At 43.7% G+C, this 26,750-nt stretch overlaps 1 protein-coding gene across 2 annotated transcripts; it reads right to left on the bottom strand.

Moving 5' to 3' along the window:
- Positions 1-583: 583 nt before the first annotated feature.
- On the bottom strand, positions 584-26,696 carry LOC112163432 (metal transporter CNNM4). Of its 2 annotated transcripts, XM_024299813.2 has the most exons (8): positions 24,851-26,696; positions 20,731-20,874; positions 19,917-20,045; positions 19,679-19,848; positions 14,145-14,241; positions 8,683-8,772; positions 4,386-4,561; positions 584-2,130 (listed from the first exon to the last, which is right to left on the bottom strand). In XM_024299813.2, exons 1-8 carry the CDS (start codon positions 26,304-26,306, stop codon positions 1,621-1,623), a joined length of 2,772 nt encoding a protein of 923 aa, XP_024155581.1. In that variant the 5' UTR covers positions 26,307-26,696; the 3' UTR covers positions 584-1,620. The 2 variants fall into 2 exon arrangements, with proteins under 2 accessions (XP_024155581.1, XP_024155582.1); XM_024299814.2 differs by lacking the exon at positions 8,683-8,772 and having other exon boundaries at positions 24,851-26,694.
- Positions 26,697-26,750: the final 54 nt, after the last annotated feature.

Below are 26,750 nucleotides of genomic sequence, written 5' to 3'. Positions count from 1 at the left end.
TCTGGGTGAACAGGATAAACATTTATTGAACACTCCAAAAAAATGTTTTTAAAACTTTAAAACCATAACTTTTTCACATTATTATGAACGAGATATTTATCATTACCTGTGATAATGCTAGTGTGAATGCTGGAAGCTGAATTTGGCTGCTGAAGATGCTAAAAATGTATAGCTGAAAACGCTGAAGCTGAAAGCCAGTTAAAATATTAGCTAGATGCCAAATTAGTCTAAAAAAAAATAAATAAAAAACTTAGGTTAGTCAAATCAGCTAGCATGTAGCTGAAATATTAGCTAAACTTCAGAATAGCCTAAAAAATTGTAGTAAATGTCAAAATAGTCAAAAAAGCTATCAGAATTCAAACTTTTAAAACTTTAAAACCGTAAATTTTTAACATAATTATGAATAATAAAAAGGCAGGAATATTATTCCAGAATAAATCAACTTAAACCTTAAATAACTTCCAAAATTTTACTCAACATAAAAAAACATATTTTGTCAAAATTATAAAAGTTAAAAATAAGCCCAAGATAACATTGGGTCATTAATAACACTAAAATAAAATGATCTGGAGGGCCGGATAGAATCACCCGGAGGGCCGGATCCGGCCCCCGGGCCTCGACTTGGACAGGTGGTTTAATGGGTCCATTTAACAATGGAAATGCTCAAAAATGCCGGAGCGTCCCGGACTGCTCAGTGGAAATGAGGCTGAAAGGTTTCCTGACGTTTGAAAACGGTGTTTTGCAGTTTGGACTGAAGTGGGCTCACCAGCCTGCGGTTCCAGCGATGCGTTTGGTTCCACTTCCTGAAGCCACAGTGAGTCTGGTCCGATTGCTGGTTTGTGAATGTGCCCAACTGTGAGGCCTCATTTCCAAAGAGCACACAATCTCTGACAAAAGAGACCTACCTGAACGCATCTTACAGTAAATAAAACCATTGTGGTTTACTTTGTAACTTTGGAAGTTTCGCTCTTTGGATAAAAGAAGAAAAAAACAAACAGAAGACAAAAAAAAGAAGTCTAAAACGTTTCCAACAGTTGGCTGTAAAACTGTTTTCCCTGTAAAAGTCACATCATTTAAATAATGAATAGGATTGTTTTGTTCCTGCTGTGGTTTTGATGCGTTTCCTCCAAATGCATTTGTTGCTTAAACGTAGAAATCGTATTTCAGCTAAATTCTTCTGGTGTCTCTTAAGGTAAAAACGAGGTTGCATTATTCTTGTTTTCCAAATGCACATTTCTAGCAGGAACAGTTTTACATGTAAATTTCACACGGTGAAAAGTAGATTAATGCTAAACATGCAGGATGCAGTACTGCATACGACCACAGAGGGCAGCACTTCTGTTTTTCAAAAGGGATTTTTGTTGTTTTGTTCGAATTGAAAATGTTTATATTGTAGCTTGAGCACATAAACTGAATTCCATTCAGCTCAGTGTTTTTGAAAAAGAGGAGGAGCCATTTTCAAAGGCTCCACCATGTGTGGGCGGAGTTTTCCCTTTGCGTCAGCTCCTATCGTCGCGTTCGTGGTCGTGTTGGTTGGGGAGCATGCAGGACAGACTGGGGTGTGGTCTCTGATCCTCCGCGTCCCTCAGGAAAATGTGGGATTTCACAGGAAAGGTTTGGTTAGATGGTACTTTCAGTGTGGGCGTGGCTGATGGTGTGGACATGTTGGTGTGGTTGGGTGTAGCTAGGCTGGCGGGGGCCAATACAGTTCTGCTGCTCACTGAGCAGAGTGGTGGTCTCTCCCGCCGCGCTGTCCGGGCCCTCGAAGGGCGGGGACAGCTTAGAGATGGTTAGGGTGGGGCTGGGCGTAGAAGACGCCGGCTTTGCCAAGGAGGGGGAGGTCTGGGAGAGGGGAGTGTGGTTGCTGGAAAGGGGCGTGGCTTGGGGCTGGCTCGGCGAGCGGCTTGTTGAGGTTTGGGTGGAGCGACTGTTTGGTGGCGTCGGCTGTGGATTGGACGACTGGTGCTTCACAGGGGGCGTGGCCAGAGGCAGCGGCGTGCTCATCCCGGGTGGCGTGATGGGAGGCAGAGAGAGGGACGTGTCCAGCCGTGCGCGGCTGCCCTCCGGAGACTGAGGCATGCTGTCCAGTCTGGACGCCAGGAGGCCATTCTGGTAGTGAGCCCGTGTGACCTGAAGGGGGCGGAGACAAGCGAACAGTCTGAGCATTAGCGCAGCACGAACAGCAGAACAAACTCACGTCTTTGTAATGGTAAAAGTTTAGGAAATAACTGAAATAAGTAAAATGATCATGAAAATAAACCTCTACGCTGATGAAGCTCTAATGTTTTTGATAGTCAAATTCATCTGATGAACAAAGAATCATGTCGTCCATCAGGTACCACACAGAAAATACAATGACAGTCAAACAAAAGATAACCATACTTCTAATAATAAATATAACTTTATTTTTTTTGATTTATTCAGAATCACGATTTCTGTATTTCAGTTCAGTCTGAATGATACCAGTGAAACAATCTTGTGATAATCGTGTTTTAATGAGGACCAGGACAGAGATCCCTCACTATGATACGATTGTTCACATCTCCTGGTCTTGTTGTTTCGCAGATTTTTTGCTTTTTTTTACAGTGCATTGTGTTCTGTGTCCTGATTGGTTGCTGAGTGTGTTAATATACCTACACCGTGCCATGTCTTCTGTACAGAATATTTTAAAGGGGCCATGCCATGAAAAATCTACTTCTCGAGCCTTTAAGTGTTCCATACTATTCATTCTCCAAAGTGGTATTTTGCTCCGTTCACGCATTTCTGAGGTTTCCTCTAAAAACCTGCGCTCTCGACAGCAGCCCCTCCCACAAAAACAAGAGGGTCTTCACATGCTTACATCACAAATTGAGAACCGCCCCCTCCAGAAAGAGTCTGCTCCACCCTCTAAGCTAACACAAACACTATCTCTGTGAAGCTAGCGGTGATCAGCAAGCTTCGCAACCCTCACCCCGACATTGTGCACAGTCATAGACGGCAGCTGGAGAAGAGGAGAAGACTATTTCCTGGTGGAAAAAGGGATCAGACTATTTCCTGGTGGAGAGAAGGGAGCACAGTGTTTCCAAGTGGAAAAAGGGATCGGACTATTTCCTGGTGGAAAAAGGGATCAGACTATTTCCTGGTGGAGAAAGGGATCAGACTATTTCCTGGTGGAGAAAGGGATCAGACTATTTCCTGGTGGAGAAAGGGAGCAGACTATTTCCTGGTGGAGAAAGGGAGCAGACTATTTCCTGGTGGAGAGAAGGGATCAGACTATTTCCTGGTGGAGGAAGGGAGCACAATATTTCCAAGTGGAAAAAAGGATCAGACTATTTCCTGGTGGAGAAAGGGAGCAGACTATTTCCTGGTGGAGAAAGGGACCAGACTATTTCCTGGTGGAGAGAAGGGATCAGACTATTTCCTGGTGGAGAAAGGGATCAGACTATTTCCTGGTGGAGGAAGGGAGCACAATATTTCCAAGTGGAAAAAAGGATCAGACTATTTCCTGGTGGAGAAAGGGAGCAGACTATTTCCTGGTGGAGAGAAGGGATCAGACTATTTCCTGGTGGAGAAAGGGAGCAGACTATTTCCTGGTGGAGAAAGGGAGCAGACTATTTTCGTGTATAAAATGCAAACAACAAAATGGGCAGAAAGGAGCATGTGAAAAGGATTGTTGATACAGATATCATTGATGCTTCAAAGAGAACAGAAACATTCACAGCCAGTGCTCATCAGATCAATGTTCTCCTCATTCCAGTAAATTACGAAATATTCATCTGGTGTTGTCTACAATTTTTGACCAAATATTTTTGATAAAAATAAAAGTCCAGGTTGCACTATGTGCTCATCAATTAAAAAAAAAATTGGATGTTTTTTAGCAGATGACACGCTGACGATGGTGGCTCTAAGATGATGTCATCCTTAAGGAGCAGCAGGGAGGCGGAGCCTCAGAGATCGAGAGGTACTACTTCTTGGTATAAAAAGACTTCACAAAAACAACTAATATTTCATAAATAATTTGGTTTTAAGGTAATATATGATCTTATATATGGATATAGTTTACTTTGAAAGACTTAAGAGAATCCTGGTATGGCAATTAAAGTGTTTTCTGTGTAATGGCTGTAATCAGTATGGGTTTAGGTACCTGTTAGAAGAAAATCTTCCCCTAACAAGAAGAAACTTCCAGAAGAACGTGACCCAGAAATATATTTGACAATCCAGGTAAGGCAGCAAGTGAATACATTTAATAATTTCATTTTAACATTTTGAGACATTATACGCTTTTTTAAAATGACAAAAAGAAGAATCAATAACTATTAACTAAAGTATTTGTGTGTTTCACTCATCAGGTAAAGACAGGAAATGTTCTGAATCTGCTCCAGGGTCCGTTTCTCGAATGCAGGTACCTTCACATACTGAAGGTCCGTGAGGGCTCGAACGCTGAAGTCCGGGATGTACTGGAAGGGGGTTCCTGGTATCTGGGGCTGGCTCCCGCTGACGGAGCCGCTCTCCTGAGCGCGCTCAGTGCAGCTCAGAGAGGCCGAGCGGTTCAGGTTCCCACCGTGTGACGGAGAACGAAACTCTGAGGATCAGCAAGAGAGTAAAGTCAGAAAAACACCAACAGGAAAACGAGCGTTCATACTAAACCAGATGAGAGAAACAAAACAGGGAGAGTGCAGATGTCGAGAGAAGAGTGATGAAGACACGGCAACACAAACACACAAAGCATCAGCGTCACACGAGCAGCTGATGGTGCAGACATGGTCTGCCATGCGATGAGGCCGTCTGGAGCTTCTCATGGCTGCAGCAGCACCATCCATCCTCACAGGATGGACCTCTGAATGAAGAGATGTCACGGTTTTTCCGTCTGGAGGGGTGGGGGGTGTCCGTGATGAACGGGGGGACATCACGGGGGCAGGTGAAGGAGAAGGCTTTGGCCTGAAGGAATAGTTCACCATTTCTAGGAAATATGCTGGTTCGCTGGGTTTTATCATTGTGGACTTTCACATGTGGACGGAACCAGAACTTTTCCGGTCAGGTTCATGTTGACCTGGTCTACTTGACCTTTGAGGTCAAAACTAAAGACGACAAAACATCCTGCGGCTACACGGAGACAAAACAGAGTGACTGACTTCTACATGCACATGATTTAAAGTCTTAAGACAAATTTATGTAAATAGAAACTGTTATTTTGGTCTTTGAAGCACTTCAAATGTAAAATCTCCTTTAAAAAACAAAGAAAAGTCTTAACAATCTAAACAGAATCCCTCTACACTGCTGTGCTACAGAAACCCTACGAAAAGAGATATTTTGGAGGATCAGTGGTAGCATGCTAATTTTTCCATGCTAATATTAGCATGCTAATTTTAGCATGCTAATATTAGCAATACTGTGCTAATGCTAGCGTTAGCAAACCAATGCTAGCATTAGCACAATAATGTAAGCATTACTGTACTACAGCTAGCGATAGCACGCCAATGCGAGCATTAGCACGCCAATGCTAGTGTTAGCACGTCAATGCTATCATTAGCATGCTAATCTTTAGCAAGCCAATGCTTGCATTAGCACACTACTGTAGGCATTAATGTGCTAAAGCTAGCGTTAGCACATAAAATGCTAGCATTAGCACACTGTGCTAAAGCTAATATTACCACGCCAATCCTAGCACTAGCATAATAATCCCAGCAATAGCATCAATGCTAGCATTCGAATGCTAATCTTTACAATGTCAATGCTAACATTAGCACACTAATGCACGAACTACTGTGCTAAAGTTAACTTTAGCATGTCAATGCTAGCATTAGCACAGTAAAGCTAGCATTAGTATGCTAATCTTTAACACGCCAATGCTAGTATTAGTATGCCAATGTTAGCAATATCACACCAATGCTAGCATTAGCACACTAATGTAAGCATTATTGTGCTAAACCTAGAGTTAGCACGCCAATGCTAGCATTAGCATACTAATTTTTATCATGCCAATGCTAACATTAGCAAGCTAATGTTAGCATTAGGACACTAATGGTAGCACTACTGTTTTAAAGTTAGCTTTAGCACACCAATGCGAGCATTAGCACGCCAATGCTAGTGTTAGCACGTCAATGCTATCATTAGCATGCTAATCTTTAGCAAGTCAATGCTTGCATTAGCACACTAATGTAGGCATTAATGTGCTAAAGCTAGCGTTAGCACGTAAAATGCTAGAAATAACACGCCAATGCTAGCATTATCACGCCAATGCTAACATTAGGAAGCTAATGTTAGCATTAGCACACTAATAGTAGCTCTACTGTTTTAGAGCTAGCTTTAGCACACCAATTCTAGCATTAGCATGCCAATCCTAACACTTACATATAAAAAACAGTAACAACATATTATAAATGTTTAATGGCAGACGAGGTTCTGACGGTCAGAACTCCATGTGGGACAGAATCGATTCCTCACAACCGCTGTGGGACCTCACCGGACACTCACTTGGAGTTTCTCAATAGAAAACAGATCTTGAAGGTCTCTCAAACCCCCCTTAAGTCATTTCTAGTTTAACACTAAACGTGTTAAATTCCTTTGCGGTGTCTGAATAGTGACAGTCTGAGGGACGGACACTAGAAAAGTCGTATCACACTTCACCACGTGTAGCTTCAAACTGTTTGTTTCAGTCATCTCTCTGATCGCAGACACGATCACTCGCTCTACAGATTCTCCAAAGCTTTGACATCAATGATGCAACCTTCTCCTCCTGCGTGTGAGCTGGTCTGAAGCAGCTCTGCAGAGTTCTTCTACATCTTCGCTTTGAATTAGGCGTTCTTCTTCTTCTTCTCCTCTTTTGGGCGTGCATGACCCCCGTGTGTCTTCCACTCTTCTGTTTCTCATTTTGCTGCACATGCACCTGTTTGGGAGGCTGACCTGTCCGGTTTTTGGGGTCGTGGAGGGTCAAAGAGAAGTTAAGGGGAATACAGGTGTGTCTTAGTTCTCTTGAGACTCATATGGACTAACGAGCTCCGTGTACAGTCTGCAGGATTTGTGGGCGGAGTTTAAAAAAAAAGGAAAATCTGTGCGACGCTCCTCCACCTCACCTTCTTCCCCTTACTGACCCTTACATGTTGTATTAGTGTTCACCACCACTGTTGCCCGCAGCATGCCCATTGATGAACATGAACATGTCCTCTCTATGGTTCTCTGAGCGGCCTACGATCTTGATATTTCCTGCGAGTCACCTGCGTATGCACCTGTGGACGCCCATATCCACTCGTAAGAAGAGCTGTGACTAAAGCTTTTTCTGCAAAACTATCCTCACATAAATGATGTGACTAAGAGGGCACAGATTTTTATTGGCACACAAAAATAAAAATAGACTCCATGTTGGTAGATTTGGTCCCACCGCCATGTACCCGCCCGATCTTGATAAGAGGGTCTGGGTAGTCCTTGCTTGGGACAACCAGGTGCTGTAAGTTACTGCAGCACATGGGGGCGCTCTCTGTCGTTTCTGGTTTCCAGTCCCAAGTCCAGGTTGGGTCAGGTAAGGAAAGCTAAAAGACAAGTCACACATGCACATCGCGATGCCTTCAGGGTCCTCATTTCATTCTCTAGAGGCCAAAAGAGCACATTCAGTAAAATGTGGAACTATTCAGTTAACCAGAGACCTGGCTCAGATCCACCGCGTCCTTCTCCAGGGAAAGACCGGCGAGAAGCATCTGACCGTGGATCAGTGGTTAAACGAGGAGTTAGTTGTGAGGGTCAGAAAGAACAGGGCGCTGTCATCAGCACAGTCCCATCCAGCAAGTTCTCTTACACTGCAGTTCACAGGACAGACAGCAGGGGGCGGCCTATAACTTAGTCATGTAGATCGCACTGCTAGCTAAAAAGGTATTTTCTTTTTTAGTGAGGTCATTTCACTTTTAAAAAAATGTTTTTTTTCTTTGATCCTTTAACATCGGAGCTTTAGTTCCAGCTTTGATGTTCTGTCGACTCTTCAACCATTTATGGAATTAACGTACAAGATTCTTACGAAATCAAATATGTTAGTCTTTACAGTAGCAAAATGTTTGTGCATTTAACGTAAACAAGCTAATTCTGATGGAGAGAAGTAGCTTTGCGCCGCTATGCCACACTTTTTTCTGCGTCAGAATTTGTCAGAATTACGTAAATTGCACAAACGGTTGAAGAGTTCCAGCAGGTGGAATAAGGTCCGGTGTCAAAGGGTTAAGCTTAATTTAGTCATTAAAGTCTATCAGGATGACAAGATCACTTTGATTTTTCCTCATAAAAGCAAAAATAATTATATATTCTTATTTTTAATTTTAACATTTAAAATTTGAATTTCAAAGATCTATTTTTTATAATAATTTCTTTGTGATTAAAGTCATCAGGTTTAAAGGATTTGACTGTGACTGTACTTAGCTAACAGCCAAGAGTCGTGTACTTTGATTTAGATCTATATTTGAATTGGTTAATAGTTAATTTAATTGTAAAATTTGCAGATAAAACAAACTCTTTTGTTAATTTTTGTGTTCATTTTCTGACAGGTACGGTCACTTATGGGTGAAAATCCCAGATCAGATCAGAAATGTCTGTTTTCGTGTAAACGTGGGACTCGCTGGATTAGGACTTTTAGATGATTGAAAAGAAAATGAAGGAGAAAAATAAACCATAATAAAATAAAGACCCCGCCCCCCCGTCCTCTCACCTATGTGAGAGTTTATTTACCTGGGAAACGAGAGAAAAGAGAAAACCTCTTAAGAGAGAGGCGTCGTGGAGGGGGGGACGTCACTGACGGGGACAGAGGGGGGGTGACGGCTGAGAGAGGGAGGGGCAAAAACAAGTCAGCTGATTATTGTTGATCTCCTTTTCATTTATGTTTTCTTGAACCAGAGGTTCCAGGTGGCTCTATTTGTATCATTGACTGTATATGATAACTGGACCGAGTGTAACCAAGTGACTCCTCCCCCTGACATCAGATCAGATGCCTCATATAAAAGAAGAAGGTCTCCTTAACAAACAGTCAAACCGTTTGACAGATGTTGTCAAGTGGTGGGGGCGTGGCCTTTCCACAAGCTCACTCCTGATTGATGAGATGTTACCATAGAAACGATGACTCCGTATTGCAAAAAAATGGTGTCTGAATCGGCTTCAATTGGTCGGCCATGGAATAAACCATATTTTATGGAGGGGGGAGGTCCCACTCACTCAGTCCAGTTCTCAGATACAGTCGATATTTTTTCGCCAGAGACACAAACGTCTTCATAAAAGCAGCAAAAGGAAAGATTTTAACCAAAATACTTTTGATTTTCTTGTTGTCACCAAAGAAGCTGAAAGATTCAAACAGTCAGAACGTTTAGTTAAAAAAATACACAAATTAATGAGCCAGTAAATCTGAACTGATTAGAGATCAATCAAATTGACATAGAAAACAACAACCCTTTCATTAGAAGGAGCAGTGCAGCAGGTCACTGGGGGTCTTTAGATATGGGGGGTCCGCTCAACAATCTAGGTTTGGTTGAGTTTGGTCCTCCACACAGAGAGGGTTTAGAGCAGGGGTCCCCAAACTTGTTCTTGTGAGGGCCACACAACTGTTTTCTTCTCTGATTTTGGGTGGAGGTCGGTTTGTAGGCGAACAGAAAAAGTGAAACAATCACAGCCTAAAGGTAAACATTTATGGTTTTCCAGAAAGCCACACAGACACATTTTAAATAATTCATTTCTGTAATCTTCTCTGAAAAAATAATACTAAAACTAGATATATAGCATTACCTGCAATAGATAATTAGCTGAAGATGCTTCAATTGATAGTTAAAAACACTGAAACTGATAGATAGTTTCAATATTAGCTGAGGGCCAAATGAGCTGAAAAAAAATCAAAAAATTCTAAATTAGCCACAACCTCTTGCAAGTAGCTGAAATATTAGCTAAACTTTAAAATAGTCTAAAAACTGAAAAAGCCTAAATTAGCTGAAACAGCTAGCATATATGCTGAAACATTAGCTAAATGCCACTGCAAAAATGTCTATCTACACAAAAAAGCTGGCATAAAGCTAAAATATTAGCTAAACTCCAAATTAGCCTGAAAAACTGAAAAAGCCTAAATTAGCTGAAAGAGCTAGCTTTTAGCTGAAATATTAGCTAAATGCCAAATTAGCCTAAAAAACTGGAAAATCTCTAATTTAGCCAAAACTGCTAGCATTCAGCTAAATTATTAGCTAAACTCCAAATTAGCCTAAAAACTGAAAAAAGCCTAAATTAGCTGAAACTGCTAGCATATAAACTGAAATATTAGCGAAATGCCAAATTAGTCTAAAAAACTGCAAAAATGTCTATCTAGCCAAAACAGCTAGCATAAAGCTAAAATATGAGCTAAACTCCAAATTAGCCTGAAAAACTGAAAAAGCCTAAATTAGCTGAAAGAGCTAGCTTTTAGCTGAAATATTAGCTAGATGCCAAATTAGCCTAAAAAACTGTAAAAATATCTAATTTAGCCAAAACAGTTTGAGGGGCAGGAAAACGTGGAGGAGGGCCGGGTCCGGTCCGCTGGCTGTAGTTTGGGGACCCCTGGTTTAGAGAGTCCCACCATCCCAACCACCTCCACCTCCTTCAAACATGAGCTAACCAGCCTAAGAGCAGCGAGGATCCTGATGAAGATCAGTCAAACAGAATGAAGACCTGAGGTCAGGACAGACGAGTCTCCTCGCTGGTTTGGGTTTGTGGGTCTCCGTCAGACGAGAGGAGAAGACAGAAGAAAAAAGACGCTAAGAATTCTTTTCAGAATACGTCTAAAGCAGGGGTCCCCAAACTACGCCCACGGGCCGAATCCGGCCCTCCACATTTGGCCTGGCCCCCACACACTATCAAAGATAGTTTTTTAATTATTATTTTTTGAGTTCCATTACAGTTTTTGATCATCTTCCTGTTTTATTTATGTCCTTCAGTCCAGATCTACTACTGAAACTTGTTATGCTTTGTCTGTTACTTCACTGAATGTTGCTGAGTCATCACAGCGACTGCAGGCAAACAGCTGAGTCGCGTTTTCTGATGATGCTGCAGAATCAGGACAGCATTTCTGTCAGAGCTGCATGATCGGAGAGACAGAAGAACTCGCCAGGACGCGTCTACGAGCCAGCAGGAGGCGCTCTTCTGGAGCCTGCAGCAGAAAACTGTTGATCTGCAAATTCATTTGACAGCTGAATCTCAAAGAAAATGTTTTGCTGTAATAAAAACAGATTTTATTGTGAAAAACAAACCTGACGACGGATTCAGCTTCAAAATAAAAGCAGGAGTGTTGCATGAGAATTAGTCGTTTTATTTTATTTCAAACGATGTAGATGACCTAAAGTTAAAATACTTTGTAGTAAAGCCCAGTACTTTCTGTTTGCTGGGATGTGGCGCCACCTTGTGGTGTAAGCACATCACTTTAATAAATGCTTTTTACATTTTTGTTAAATTTATCTATTTAAGATAACTTTATCGGTTAAAAATAAAACATTTTATGTTAATTGAGAATATTTGTGCCTTAATCCTCCTGTTATGAGAAACAGAAACATTCTTAATTCATGTTGACACTAAATTATGTTTTCAGCCGTTGCTCCTGTCCTGGTCTGAACGTTTCCCTTTGATTCAGGAGCAGATCTCAATGGTCGGATTAGGCAGCGATCACACAAATCCGCTCAGCCGCCTGCCGGGTCACCGGAGGGGAAACGGTTAACTAATCTGGAAACTCCGTCAGAGATCGACTCAAAGCTACAAGTCCAGCAAACTTTGTTTAAAAGTTCCCTCTTTTTTTGCTCGGAGGAACAAAGATAAAGATCCAGCATCAAACTCAGCCGTTTCCCAGAGTGCTTCACTCTGATGAACAGGAAGTTCTGCGTGAGGCAGCGGCTGCTTCCTCTCAGCTCACCTGCAGACCTTCTCAAGGACACCAACTAAGAGCTTCCATATTTGGACTAAGCCTCTCGGCTTTTGTCCTGACAGTTTGACCGTCAGCCGACTGACGCAGCACTCCGCCAAAGAGCGCCAGGATGTCCTGCACAGTAATCCTTTCAGAATAAAAGTCCTTCATGAGCTCCAACAGACAAAACCCACAAAGACTCGTCCAGGAGGTCATGGAAGAAGCAGAAACAAGAAGTGTAGGCCGCACAAAGGTCAGAGTTCATGACCCCACAGTTAGAAAAAGACGACAAATGGGAAAGCAGAAAAAGGCCACGCCCACATCCTTCAGAATGAGCTTCATCTGGTCTTTCTGAACAACGTTCTCCATCCTCCTGCAGGGAGGAGTGGGAGGAGCCAAACGCCTGACACTGCGGGGGGGAGGGGTTACAGGAGGAGAAAACGGCGTCGTCTTCTTCAGCAGAACCTCACAGCTTCAGGTGAGAACAGCTTCCAGCCAATAGTCCTCTGAGCCTTCCTCCTCCTCCTTTCAGAGATTCATCATCTATGATGAAACTTTCATCAAGCAGCAGACAGAGGACATTCGACCTTTGACACCGAAGAAGAAAAATCAAAATACGGTTTTAAAACCCCGAACTGACTGATTTCATGAACAGCGACGACCATGAACTTCAAAACAACGTTTGTACGCCGGCGTCTGTGTCCAAACAACAACCTGATCAGCTGTGAGCGGCTCCTCAGGAACGTCAGAGACGTCCAGAAGCTGCTCGGCCAATCAGGAAACAGAGAAAGAAAGAAGAGCAACAGCTGGAAAGACTGTTCTGGATCGCATCACGTGCACACGTCTGTTCGTGCACGTGCCTAAGTTCGCATGTGTCTGTGTGTGCACGTATCTGTGTGTGCACGCATCTGGGTGCATGTGTCTGTGTGCACATATCTGTGTGCACGTATCTGTGTGTGCACGTATCTGGGTGCATGTGTCTGTGTGTGCATGTGTCTGTGTGCATGTGTCTGTGTGTGCACGTATCTGTGTGTGCACGTATCTGTGTGTGCACGTATCTGTGTGTGCACGTATCTGTGTGCACGTATCTGTGTGCACGTATCTGTGTGCACGTATCTGTGTGCACGCACTAACAACACTTCTTCTGGATTTCTGACTAAAAACAATTTCAGACAAAATGATTTGAGTTTCTGTTTTCTATACCAGAAAAACATCTGATGAGAGCAATAATAAAAAATAAGAAAGGTATAAAAATATCAAAACTAATTAATTTTTTTTTACATTTTCTGACACAATAACCTAGAAAAACACAAACTAAATGATAAACACAAACATTCTGACACTTCAGATCTTAGAAAACACTGATGTTTATGCGACCTTCTCCTCCTTTAAACATTTGCCAGAATTCACCAGAACTCAAGGTTCAGAAGGCCCCTCCCCCTGGGATGAGTGTGGATGCCCTCCCAGACTGTAGGGGGCAGTATGTGTCTTTCCACAGAGTCAGCAGCCACCAATAAGGGAAGAAGAAGAGCTCAGAACAGAGAAATCTCGATTCGCACGTCTGCTGCCTCTCTTTTGACACGCATCAAATTTACTGCTCGACACCCCGGGCCCAGAGATACCGCCAAAGCAAATGTTTTAATTGCATAAACAGTTGAAAAGTTGCAGTGTTAAAGGGTTAAGACGAAAACTGAACTAAGACGGAGTCGTGGTTGATCTATTCAATCGTTGGCTCAAAAATAACCTTGTTGGACACAGATGAGACTTTTGGTCCAAAAACGTGCTTATTTTGAAAAAAGGAAGCAGTTTGCTGATGTCATTTCCTGTTTTCTAATAACTGCTGTTACAATCAAGAAGCTGAGCTGAAACAAGTTTCTATTTTACAAACCAGAAACTCCCATTTCCATTCAATAGACCCAGCCAGGAGCTGACAGGAGACGAGCGTCCGTCATCACCTCCTCGCCAGCCGAAGGCGGAGCCTCACAGCTGCGTGTTTGTATGGATGTTAGACACCTTCAAAATATCTCCTAAAATTTCTCCTAAACACCTCAAAAGCACATCTGATACCTGGAAGTTCTAACCGGCAGGTCCACAAACACTTGGTTCACAAATGAAGGGTGGTTCTGGTCCATCTGGACCTCTATCAGAAGCTCGGTTACCATGTTAGATCCCTGTATGGAATCATATCCCAGAATAATAAACAGTTTTCCTGCAGAAAGTCGACCTCAACCTTCTACAACAGTCAAACATGGAAGCCAGCGAGCGTGCACGTGGCCGTGTGTCTTCTCACCCAGCGATGGCGTGCTCAGAGCCATGACTCCGTAGTAAGAGAACGCTCCCGTTTCAAATTTCATGTTCTCGTTTCCAGCCTCCACCTCAACCCGACCCTGAAAAACACAAGCAGAACATTTTCTGTCAGGATGACGCGTCTTCCTGTGGAGAGGGGGGCGGGGCAGGAGGCGGGGGGAGGAGCCACGCGGCCATTTCATTTCAAAAAGTTCACTACTGTTAGGATGAAAACTCCTAAAGATTCTCTGAATAGAACCTGATTAGATGTGGAGTTCCGCAGGGCTCTATTAGAGGACATTCTTTTTTCTTCCTCTTTGGTTTGTGGAGCTAAAATCTGCTGGAGGTTGATCCAAGTCTGGAAGACGGCGCTCTTCTAACGTAAACTCGTCTGAACACTTGACTTCAACGTCCATCCCGGCTCTCCAGGACTCCTTGCAACCTGCTGACCTTCAGTTAAAGCCTGAGATTACAGACCCGTGTCCTGTAGCAGGTCACACAATCACTCCGACATCCTATGAATATTACATTATGAGACCGGCGCTCCAGAGGACGGATCGTGTCTCCTCGCCTCCACGCCGTGGAGTAACCCTCCACCGCGCTGTCGGAGGAATGTCATTGACAAAACCAACTCTGTGAAAACCTTCGTCCCTGCCGCCTTTACGGTGGTAAAAAATGGTCAAACCTCAGATCAATCTAAGATCTTAGACCACTCAGTGAAGCCCCATGTTTATCTATGGGCGTGCTGCGGGCAACAGGTCGTAGTGAAGACTTCTACTACGCGTAAGGGAGACGCAGGAATGTCGTATAGATTTTTAATTTGTGTGCGGTCAGTAAGGAGCCAGTACTCACACCTCACTAACCACTAGATCACGAGTCAAAGTCAAGGCCCGGGGGCCGGATCCGGCCCTCCAGGTGATTCTATCCGGCCCTCCAGATCATTTTATTGTTATTAATGACCCGATGTTATCTTGAGCTCATTTCTAACTTTTATAATTTAGAAACAATATATCTTTATGGAGAGTAAAATGTTGAAAGTTATTTAAGGTTTAAGTTGATTTATTCTGGAATAATATTCCTGACTTTTTATTATGTTAAAAAGTACATTTTTAAAATTTCCAAAACATAGTTTTAGAGTGTTCCATAAATATTTATCGTGTTCGGCCCGCGACCTCAGGTGTGTCCTGGATTTTCCCTGTGTGATAGTTTGACACTCCTGATTTAGCCTTAGCTTTGACTGTGCTAACATCCAAACACAAATACCAAATCCAACAGTACGACTTACTGTGGTAAAAAAAAAAAAAGTGAAATACATCAAAGTTTATTTGAAATCCCAAATCAGGTAAAAACAAGGAAAGAGTTAAAGAAAAGGTGAATACATTTAGACAATATTAAAAGATTTGACTGTTAAACAAGATTAAATTTGTGTAATTGAATAATAAAATGACAAAGATGCTAAATTTCTCTCTTTCCAAACCCACCAAGTTTGGTGTCTGTTTCATCTCAATAAAGACTTCTGCAAAATAGTATTAAAATAATATGGACATTTTTAATTTTATTAAAAAAAAAACTCTTAAATTAACTGGAATTTATTTAATTTTGCTGTAAAACACTAAAAAAATTAACAAGTCACACAACTTTTGCAAATTAAAAGTAAAAACTTGCTAAGTGTTTAACATTGTCTAATCGTATTCCTTCATAACATTTAGCGTGACGGTTTTGTTTTTAGTTATCACTTTGTTTTATGACTCTAGATTTAACAAAAAAATGCAGAGAAACAAATTTAAATAAATAAATAAATAAAATTTAACCTCTCACGGTGAGCTGAAAAGTTCGTCACCGAATACTTTAAATAGTAGAAAAACTGTTGAAGAATTTATTGGTGTCACAGATCCGCACAGAGACGGGGGCGGGGCTGCACACCTGCTGCGGTGGTGGGGGGAGGGGGAACAGGAGCAGGTGAGCTCGGGTGTCGTTCTCTGTGTCTGCAGACACTTTATCTACACCTCAGGTGATGGTGGTTCAGCCTCCAAACACGCAGCTTCAGCCAAACAGCTCAACTTTCAGACCTTTTTATCATCATCCCCTCCCCCCTTTAACCTTTGACCTACCTGGAGGTCCCCCTCCCCCCTTTAACCTTTGACCTACTTGGAGGTCTCCCATCCCCCACTTTCAGACACAGAAGAAATCTGCTGGATTTTATTAATCATATTAACATTTTAAGGAAGTTCAATACAAATAATGTTGCTAATAAATTTAAAGTCGTTTTAAGCAATATAATTAATTCTTAATTCTTTCTTTATGATTATTTTCTTATTAATATATAAAAAGAATTAGAAAAAACTAAAGACCCACTCTGTAGCTGAAGATGATGAAATTGATAGCTAAAAACGCTGAGGCGGATAGCCAAAAATGGCAAATTAGCCTAAAAAATTTAAAAGCCAAAGTTAGCCAAAACAGCTAGCTAAACTCCAAAATAGTCACAAAAAAAATCACAGATTAGTCCAAACAGCTAGCATGTAGTGGAAATATTAACTAAATTCCAAAACAGCAAAAAAAAAAAAAAAAAGCTTAAGCTACCCGAAACAGTTAACATGTAACTGAAATATTAACCAAACTCCAACATAGCATAAAAAACTTTAATAAATCCCAAAATAGTCAAAAAAGCTAGCAGAATGCCATTATAACTTTCAACTTTACTGCACTCTGACTCCATATAATAAAAATTAACGACTAGTCCACTATTAAATTAGTTGTCAATTAATTGATCAGTCGTGGCAGCCCTACCCACAACTGAGCACAAACTGTGTTCTAAAAAAAACAAATCAGTTTTTTAAATTTATTTCAGCTAAAAACCTCATAATCGTAATGAAAAGACCACTTTGAAAACAGATCAGAAGATGGTCGGAGTAGGACTTTAAGTAATTTCTGTCTTTTTTATGTTTTCAGTTCAGACCGCCCCCTCAACGAAGATTGTAGTCTTTCCTGATTGGTCAGCTCCTGTGGCCTAACATGGACCCTCCCACAAGTTTTGCACATCTTCAAATGTTAATAAAACCTCGACTCCACTCTGTGCACGTTTAGAAAGAAAAGTGACGCAAAAACATGTTTTAGTTAGAAAAACATCAAGCTAGCAACAGCCGTAAAGATCGTATCGGATTCAACGGGGAGAGAGAGAGAAGAAACTGATGAGAATAAAACAACAATTCAAGTTTATATTAAAAATAAAACAATTTGGACCAAAATGTTTCACCGAAAAGTGTAGAAATCTGTTCTGGTCAAAACCAAGTCGCCATCTTTCTGTCTAGAAGCAACTCAGAGGAAGCAAAACTTGAACTTCCTCAAACGACCACTAGGGGCAGGTTTCAGAAAGGAGCAACTTCCCATCGACTCTCATGTCCCTTCGGCTCTCTTTGGGGTCCAGATGACTCCGCCCACATATTGATGTGTGATTCCTTCCATGACAAATGTGGACAAAGGTGGACAGGATTTTTTGTCTGCCATGGACATTAGTGAAACTCTAAAATCAAAGATAAAAAAAGTGGGTCCAGATGACCCCACTTTTAATGTAAACAAGCCAAGGAGAGCAGAAGGGTTACCAGTCAGACGTTACACCAGAAAAACATATAAACAATCTGAAAATGAGTTCTATGTTTTCTATTTCTATTCACTGTGGAGGATTAATTGATTATTTTCTTCTACGAGCTACTTTGAATTCATTAGTGCTCAGATTAGTACATCATTGTGTTTGATTGGCAGATGCGTAAATGTTTACTGTACTTTTTCACACCAAACATCCATTTCTGGAAGGTTGTTCTTCGGCCAATGCCCTCGTCCCGCTTCAGGCTTCATTCTCAGCGATCCCAACCCTAAAGATGACGTCAGAGACATCGATCCGGTGTGGTTACAGACAAAAAGTCAGAGATTTTAGTCGTCGATTCAGAAACGGAAACTGTGTTTCATCCAGAATCACATGGATCAAATTCTTATAATCCTCCTTGAAAGTTTCAGCACAAACAGGGGGATTTTAGTCCTTAAGGTCTCTTAAATGTTAAGATGTTTTAATTTACTGCATTTTGAGGCGACCCCTTTAGCTAGTTTTCCCATTAGCATTGTGCTCGCTAATTTTGGTATTCCTATCGTTGTTTGAGTTAGTTCGGCATCAAACCTTGTGGTTAGCATCACGTTAGCTCATGAAGCTAATAATGTCAATATTAGGATAACGTAGCTTGTTTAGCTAGCTTTTTATATCTGCATTCTGACTCTTTTTTAAGCTAATTTGACCCCAAACCTTGCTGCCCTTTCACACCATAGATGACGTTGACATTTATGCCTTGTTTCCTCGGACCGGTCCAGACTGGACCAGTCCGGTATTTTGAGCATTTCCATTATAAACGGACCCATTAGGCCGCACTGGTTCTGATAGTTTTGGTCTCCCGTTGGTTGTAGGTCCATAGAAAAACGGGACAGACTTGTTAGGGCGGAGCTTCTGTCGTCACCCAGTGGAATCCAGTGATTGGCAGAAAGATTTTAAGACAACAGTTAGCGTCCGACCAGCACTTTTACCGACTCCAGATCCAAACTGAATCCAAATTCTTAGCATTTAGTACCCCCCCTTATTTTCGGCGGTTAGGGACCGGAGACACGCCCAATCCGCGAATACGGAGAACCGCTGTTATGTTGGAACCGTTATGACGCACAGCGACGTCAGCGATCTGCACCTTGATGGTCCAACCCTCAATGGAAACGCTCGCTTGAATGTGCCGGACCGTTCTAAAGTGTCCAGGAGAAGACCGGACCGAGGAAATGAGGCTTTAAACAACACACGCTCTCAGAAGTGTCGGAACTCTTTGACTGATTAACATAACTGATTCTGAAGGGGAGAAAAGCCGCTTTGGGCTGATATTCAGAACCGTTTTTCTCCACATCAGAATCAGCTGGTTTATGTTGAGTCTGTTAAAGAGTTGCAGTAACTCAAAGAACAGTGGAGCTGAAGCTTTGGCGTGAAAGGGTTAATGCTGCTGTTCACATCATGATAGCTTTCTATGCTAATTTTGTAGATGTCAACATAAAAGTAGCTTATTGAGCTAAATTATTCACTTTTTATAGTTTTAATTTAATACTTGGCTGAAAACGTTTTATCTTTGATTCTTTTGTATCAGATCCTAGCTAGCATTTCCAAGATGGCCGCCTTTATACAAAAATCCAATCCAAATTAAACAAGAGTTCCTTCACTTTATTGTGGTTCTTCTTTTGCATGTTTTTTATTTCTGCGTTCTGATTGGCTGTAGAACAGTGTCAATCAACTCCTCCGTGTGGACTCCACATTTACCACGTTACACGTCTGTCTGAGGAAAGGGGATAAATTATGTAGTGAGGAGTCTTACTGCCATAAAACATCTTTGATGTGACAGATTTGATCTGTCGTGGATTATTTCTGAGCTGCTTCGACAGCTTCAGCTCATCTGTTGGTCTGAAGTTCTGTCGGGTGACTTCATAATCAGCGTTTATGAGCCGACGGCGGCGTGGCGCTCTCACCTGCAGGATGAGGACGAAGTAATCGACGGGTTTGCTGCGCTGGTACAGGAAGTGCTGCGGCGAGCGCTTGTCGTTCTCGTTGAACTTCAGCTCCTGGATGACCTCTGGGTGTCGGAGGATCCTCAGCAGGACCTTCTCTGTGATCTGGAACGGGCTGAACAGGTTCACCTCTGACGGAAACAAAGTAATCAGATTACTCTAGTTTTGACTTTGAGGATCGCTGGCGATGCCCGCCCACCTGTGGCGAGGAAACGGTGCGCCGCCAGCATGAGCTGAGGGGAGATCTTCACTTTGACGTCGTGTTTGAAGGCGGAGAAGTCGCGTTTGTTCTTGTTGGAGTCGACCTTCTTCTTGTTTCTGTTGTCGGCTGAAGAAACACAAAGACCGTGAGACCAGAAGCTACAGAGGGGCGGGGCTTAGCGGGTTTTCTACAGTGTGAAAAACAGATTTATTTTCAGGATTTCTTGAATAAAATGAAACATTTTGTTCTACAATTATGTTATATACTCATTTAGGAAGCATATCCCAGACTTTTTCATATTTTATGATTTTTTTTATTTATTTAACGTATTACCATTTTTTTCTGTTTTACTCAATTTTTAAGGATGTTTTTTTCTAATGCATATTTATTTAAGGTTTTTTAGTTTTATTTATTTATATTTACTTTGTCATATTTTTTAAAATTATTATTGATAAAGTTTTATATCAAAATGACACTTTTACTGACAAAATACAATAAAAATGTCTGATATCTCAGAGGAAAAAAGTTTTTCTGATTGTTTTGAGTTAAGAAAAGTTTTGTAAAAACTATTTAATTGAACTTATTTAGTTTTTAAGTTGCATTTTTAAAAACTAAATTGATATTTAGTAGAATTATTCCAAAATCATGAATCAAATCATATTTAAGGACTTCTGTCAGAGACGAACAAACTCCTGGTTGTTGTTTATTTTTCTTTTCTCTTAAAAATCACATTCAATGTTCTAAAATTAAACATTTGTCTGTTGATGTTTTTGGTGTTTTCTGGAGCAAACAGACTCCAGGTCCGACTCACTGTACAGGTCGGACTCGTCCAGGATCTCCGACTTGATGATCTCCTCGATGACGTCCTCCAAAGTGACCAATCCCAGCACCTCGTAGAACGGGTCCCCCTCCCCCTCGTTGTTCACCTTCTGGACGATGGCCAGGTGGGATTTACCTGAGGAAGACCAGAGCGCCTGAAGGTCACATGGGGAGTGGCATGCTGGCTGTGATGGGGGCGTGGCTTTGCTGAAGCCACTCCCCCAATCAAATGCAAACAACCCCTCCCCCGAGGATCTCATTCTACGGTTTACGCGGCGGCGGCAGAAGCAGCTCTGACGGCCCAGACGGCGCTAAGAGCTTTGGAATAAGACGAGACGGAGGAGCTGCCAGAGGAGATAAAGAAGGGAGATAATGAGGTGGGGGGGGGGGCTTAAATACATCCCTGCCCTTAAAACTAAACCTGAAACCTGCGGCCGCCTGAAGGACACAAAACAAACCCAGGTTCTTCTAAAAAAGGAAAAAAAAGTCCTAAAATAGGATAAAAAATAAACTTTAGATTCAACGAAAGCAGAAAGTTTCTCTTCTTTTCTCTGATGTTCCACAGAGACGCAGAAACAGAGAAAACGCTGACGCAGCATCTCTCACATCCATGCGTTTGATCTCAGGTGAGAGAAGATTAGAATGAAGAAGTTCATTGGGTGAAGGAAAACATCCGCTCTGAAGCATCACCTCAAAGGGTTGAACCAACGAGCAGGTAAACGTCTGACGTCCGTCAGCTTTAGACGCCTCAACCAGCTGTGAAGCACGGTGGAGGAAGGCGAGTGATGTGGGCCAGAAAAACAGCAGAAAAGACAGAAAGCAGAGAAAAGATGAAACTACGTCTGTGGGATGAAAGTCATCCTGATCAGGGCCGGACGTAGCAGTTTGGGGGCCCCAGGCGAGCAGTAACACAGGGGGCCCTCTGCAGCGCTTGAATTAATCATTTCCATCCAATAACTTCTTTACTCGTCCACTTTTGTCAAGAATTCAAATGTTTTGATATGAATTTAAAAAGTAAAATCACATGTAAACGTTACGGAAATCTACTTTATATGAAGCTAACTTGCTGTTGATGGAATAGTCCATTTCTACACACCAACGGGGGAGGACAAAACAGTTCCCCATGAGCAGTCATGTCAGTGATTCGGGTTTTTTAAATAAAAACAAGAGAATCTGCCCACGAGAAAAAATATGGCGCTCGTAAATTAATAGCCCCAAGTCCCTCCCCTGCTGGAGCCGGACGCAAAAAAACAACATTTGTGCCCAAAATTATTGGCCTGGAGTTCTCAATTGGAACCCGCCGGTTTAAGCTTTTTAAGCGTTTTAAGCTTGTTTTCTGTTTCTTCTCTTTATTTATTTATTACCTTTTTTCTCCCATTTTTCTCTGTCACATTCTTGTCACAGAGAAAAACCTGAATTTCTCCGTCTTTTTCTCCAGAGGTAACCAGGTGTAGCTAACGTGAACACTTGTTAATATTGACTTTACAGAAATAGAACGATGAAAATTCTCTGTCCCATTTGAAGCTCAACTTTCACACTAAACTGTCAGTCACAGTTTATTCACGTTTAAAAGCTGATAGTTCTGAAAAGTTTTTCAAGTATCATTTTTGAAAGTGTTTCCTAAAGTTGCAAAATTTCCGCTTCCGGCTTGAGATTGTTTCCGGCGCCATCTTGCATGTGACCGGAGGTCCCTCTAAGAAAAACGGACATTTTCAAGACGTTTTTTTGAACGTGTTCGGCCCCCAACGCTTTAAGACCTTTTGCTAATAGTAAGTTGGCCCCTCCTCCTCACCAGCATCTTTTAAACACTTCCTGCTTCAGTGGAGATCGTAAAAAAACACGGGGCGGCTGGCCACGCCCACAACCAGCTGATGGCGAAGTGTAACGCTGAAGTGAAGCAGTCAAAACATGAAAAGTCAGAACCAAAACCTGTGGAGGTTTTTAAGTGTCTCCTTTGATGATGTCATCACAACCTTTGATGTCAATCATGCCTGTAGCCAATGGGTTCAAAGCCCCGCCCCCCCACATGAATGAAACTGTAAATTGAGAATGAAAGCAAAGACAGAAAAAAAATGAAAAAAAATTAAAAATACTTGTGAAATTTTTTTCACTTGATAGTTGTTCAAGTATTTAGGATATTTTCTTCTTAAATATTTACAGTTTGATGATCAGAGGACAGTGTTGCCAGATTGGGCCGTTCGCCGACCGGAAACAGCCCAATCTGGCAACACTGTCCTCCGATCAAGCCAGAGAACCACAGGAGGAAGGTGGTGACTCATCCTCGGTTCTTCCTGGAAAAGCTTTGAAGATCATTTGAGGATCTAAAAGATCTAAAAGATCCTCAAATGCTCATTCATATTTTTCAGAAACTATGACCAAGATCAAACTGATCCAAACCAGCACAAAGTCAAACGTCTGTTTGATCCAAAGTTTGAGAGGAACCACCAACGATGATGCCTTCGCTGTCATCACGGTCAAAGTAGAACTTCATCAAACTCAAACCGTCGTTCTTAAAAACTGAGCAGGAATTTTTAAAAAGTCAAAGTGAGCGAGTTCATGAGTGCCGAGTTCTAAAACTACGAGTGACCTTTCTAAGCCGAAGTTACCGGACGTTCTAAGGTTGGAAATAGATGTTTGGGTTTTTAGGATCTAAAGGTTCTTCTAATCATTCCCAATGAGCCAGAAGTGAACAGAACCAAGACAGCTCGTAGAACCGTCCTGAAGATCCAGAACATTTGATGTTGGAAACAGCTGGAAGACTTCAGGAGGAAACGGACAGAGAAGAACCGGACAAGAACCAGAACTAGAGAAGAATCAGAACCAGAGAACAACCAGACACGAACCAGAACCAGAGAGGAACCAGAGAAGAACAAAAGGACCACAGAGGAACCAGATTGGAACCAGAACCAGAGAGGAGTCACAGAAGAACCAGATTGGAACAGTTTCTCATCGTTACACAACAATTCACAAACACAACAGTTATTAACAAACCTCCACACCTGTGATGACATCATCAGGTGTGGAGGTTTCCTGCAGTGATCTGCAGATCCGTCAGCATCTGATCCACAGATTATTGAAATGACGGGGTGGGGGGTGGGGGGTGGTCTGCAGCAGCCGTCAGACTACATCCATCACTGAAGCAGCCAATCAAACGCTGACGCCGTCCTGCTGCTCTTTACCGCGCTGAAAGCCGGAGGCACCGGATAACCACGGCGAGTCAGCAGGAACCCACTGAGGAACGCTGAGTCATGCTACTGACCTCAGTACGAAGCTCACAAATAAAAACACTCATTCAGAATTTACAAGTCAAGAAAACAAGAGCTTTGTGAAATAGTTAAAGAGAAAATGTTTATATTAAATGATCTGGTCCCAGAACACACAGAACCACTAGAACCAGAACCACCGCTGGTCCACAGCAGTGACGTTGTTCTGTTATAATCGCAGCTTTACAGCTCGATGCTTTGATTTCTGAGGTGCAGTGAATGCAGCTTGATTTGTGACGTCACAGAACCGCTGACTGACAAACTTTCAGGAAAGTGCTGAGTCATGTCCACTTTGACCGCTCTTTTGAATTTATCTTGCGAGTGTTGATTGCCGCCATACCAGGGTAGCCAAAGCCACAGATGCCCAATGCCAACTCCAGGAAGCTGCAGTTGGAGCAGCAGATGTTCTGCATGTTCCAGTCGTCAATAATTCATGTGGTGGTGTTACCATGGTAGTTTGGTGGTATGATGGTAGTTTGGTGGTATGATGGTAGTTTGGTGGTATGATGGTTGTATGATGGTGTTACCATGGTAGTTTGGTGGTATGATGGTTGTATGATGGTGTTACCATGGTAGTTTGGTGGTATGTCGGTATGATGGTTGTATGATGGTTATATGATGGTAGTTTGGCGGTATGATGGTAGTTTGGTGGTGTGATGGTGTTACCATGGTAGTTTGGTGGTATGATGGTGAGATGATGATGGTAGTTTGGTGGTATGTCGGTATGATGGTTGTATGATGGTTATATGATGGTAGTTTGGTGGTATGATGGTAGTTTGGTGGTATGATGGTAGTTTGGTGGTATGATGGTTGTATGATTGTATGTTGGTGGTGTGTCGGCAGACTGACCTTTCTTGAACTCCTCCAACATGGCGTCCAGCTTGGTGTCGTGGAACACAAAGTGGACCGGGTGGTTGTAGAACTTGGTGATGGTCTTCAGGTTGGTACTGTCGTCCGGGTCCACGAAGGCCAGGTCCTTGACGTAGAGGATGTCCACGATGTTGGACCTCTCCTCGTCGTACACCGGGATCCGGGTGTAGCCGCTCTCCATGATCTCGGACATGGTGTTGAAGTCCAGCACGGCGTCCGCCTGGATCATGAAGCAGTTGGCCAGCGGCGTCATGACGTCCTCCACGGTCTTGGAGCGCAGCTCCAGCGCGCCCTGGATCATGTTGAGCTCCTCCTTGTCCAGGTCGTTGTAGGGCTCCGTCACCCTCAGCATCCCCACCAGCTTCTCCCGGTTGTACACGGTTCCGATCTCCTGGCCCAGCAGGACGTCCAGCAGCTTGCTGATGGGGAAGGACAGCGGGAAGGTCAGCAGCATGAAGAACTTGGTGACCATGATGGTGTTGGCGCCCACCGCCAGCCCGTGGCGGGAGCACAGCGCCTGCGGGACGATCTCCCCGAAGATGACGATGCCGATGGTGGAGGCGACCACGGCGCCCAGCCCGGACCCGATCAGGTCGTCCAGCAGGATGGTGAGCGTGGTGTTGACCAGCACGTTGCCCAGCAGCAGCGAGCACAGCAGGTAGTTCCCTTTGCTGCGGATGGGCTCGATCTTGCGCGCGTAGCGCTTCTCCTTGTCGGTGCCGCAGCTCTGCACGATGCGCAGCTCCATGGGGTCCAGCGCCATCAGGCCCAGGTTCAGCCCGCTGAACATGCCGGACAGAACCAGCAGGCCGCAGATCAGGATGACCTGCAGCCACAGCGGCAGCAGCGACTTCTTCTCCTCCAGGACCAGCACCCGGCCGTCGCTGCCCCCCAGCAGCACCCACCTGCCGCCGTCTCCGCTGGGCGTGCACAGCGCGTACTCCTTCTGCGCCTCGCTCTTGCGCAGCGGCTTGACGAGCACGCTCAGCACCCCGGTGGTGCCGCGGCCGCTCACGTTCATGAAGCTCCCGACCACGATGTCCTTGGTGAAGTCCGCGCAGCTCCGGTCCTGCGCGTCCATCATGCCGCTGCCCCCCCGGGCCGCGGCCGCCGCCTCCTCCTCGTCCTCCTCCGCCTCCCCCCCGCCCCCGCTGTCCGCCACCTCCGTGAAGCGGATCTGCGTCCAGGCGCCCGCGTGCAGCTGCAGCCCGTAGAAGCGGAGCTGCACGGAGCTGTGCTCGGTCACCTGGATGACGCCGTCCTCAGTGGTGCTGGCCGGCTTGTCGCTGCGCTCGAACCGCATCCCGAGCACCTGCGTCCAGCCGCCGGCGCCGCCCGCGGCCGCCGCGGTCTCCGCGCGCCCGCCGGCCGCGCTCCACAGGCAGACGATGACGGTCAGAGCGTACCCGTGCTGCCCGCTCCATTCTGCCGCCATGTTTGTTTCTCTGCGACCTGCCAGCTGACGTCACATACTCGTGTCCGAGCGGCTCCGCCCCCCTTCGGCCCTTGGCTCTTAGCACCGCCCACCTCACCGCCGCAGGTGTAGAAAGGCACGCGGCTCTGCGGCGGCGGGCACGCGCGCACACACCCACCACCACACCTCTCTGCTGCTGCGAGATCTGCGGCACGCGGCGGGACGCACGCGGTCCCTCATCCAGCTGTTATGTAAACAAAGCCTCTGGAGCAGGAACGAGCATGCGCACTGCAGTCAGGAGACGATAACGATCGTTTCCATTAAAGCGGGTATTTATAGCATGACGTAATGGAGCCAATCATGTGTGGGCTGGTCCTGCAGCGCCCCCCAGCGGGCACTCAGGGTCACCCCGGAGGTCTGCAGAGAAACCAAAGTCCTGCTCAATGACTGTATACATTCACTGGA

This window comes from Oryzias melastigma, linkage group LG12 (assembly GCF_002922805.2).
Source record: "Oryzias melastigma strain HK-1 linkage group LG12, ASM292280v2, whole genome shotgun sequence".
Taxonomy (NCBI): domain Eukaryota; kingdom Metazoa; phylum Chordata; class Actinopteri; order Beloniformes; family Adrianichthyidae; genus Oryzias; species Oryzias melastigma.
This window is presented reverse-complemented; position numbering and strand designations above follow the sequence as displayed.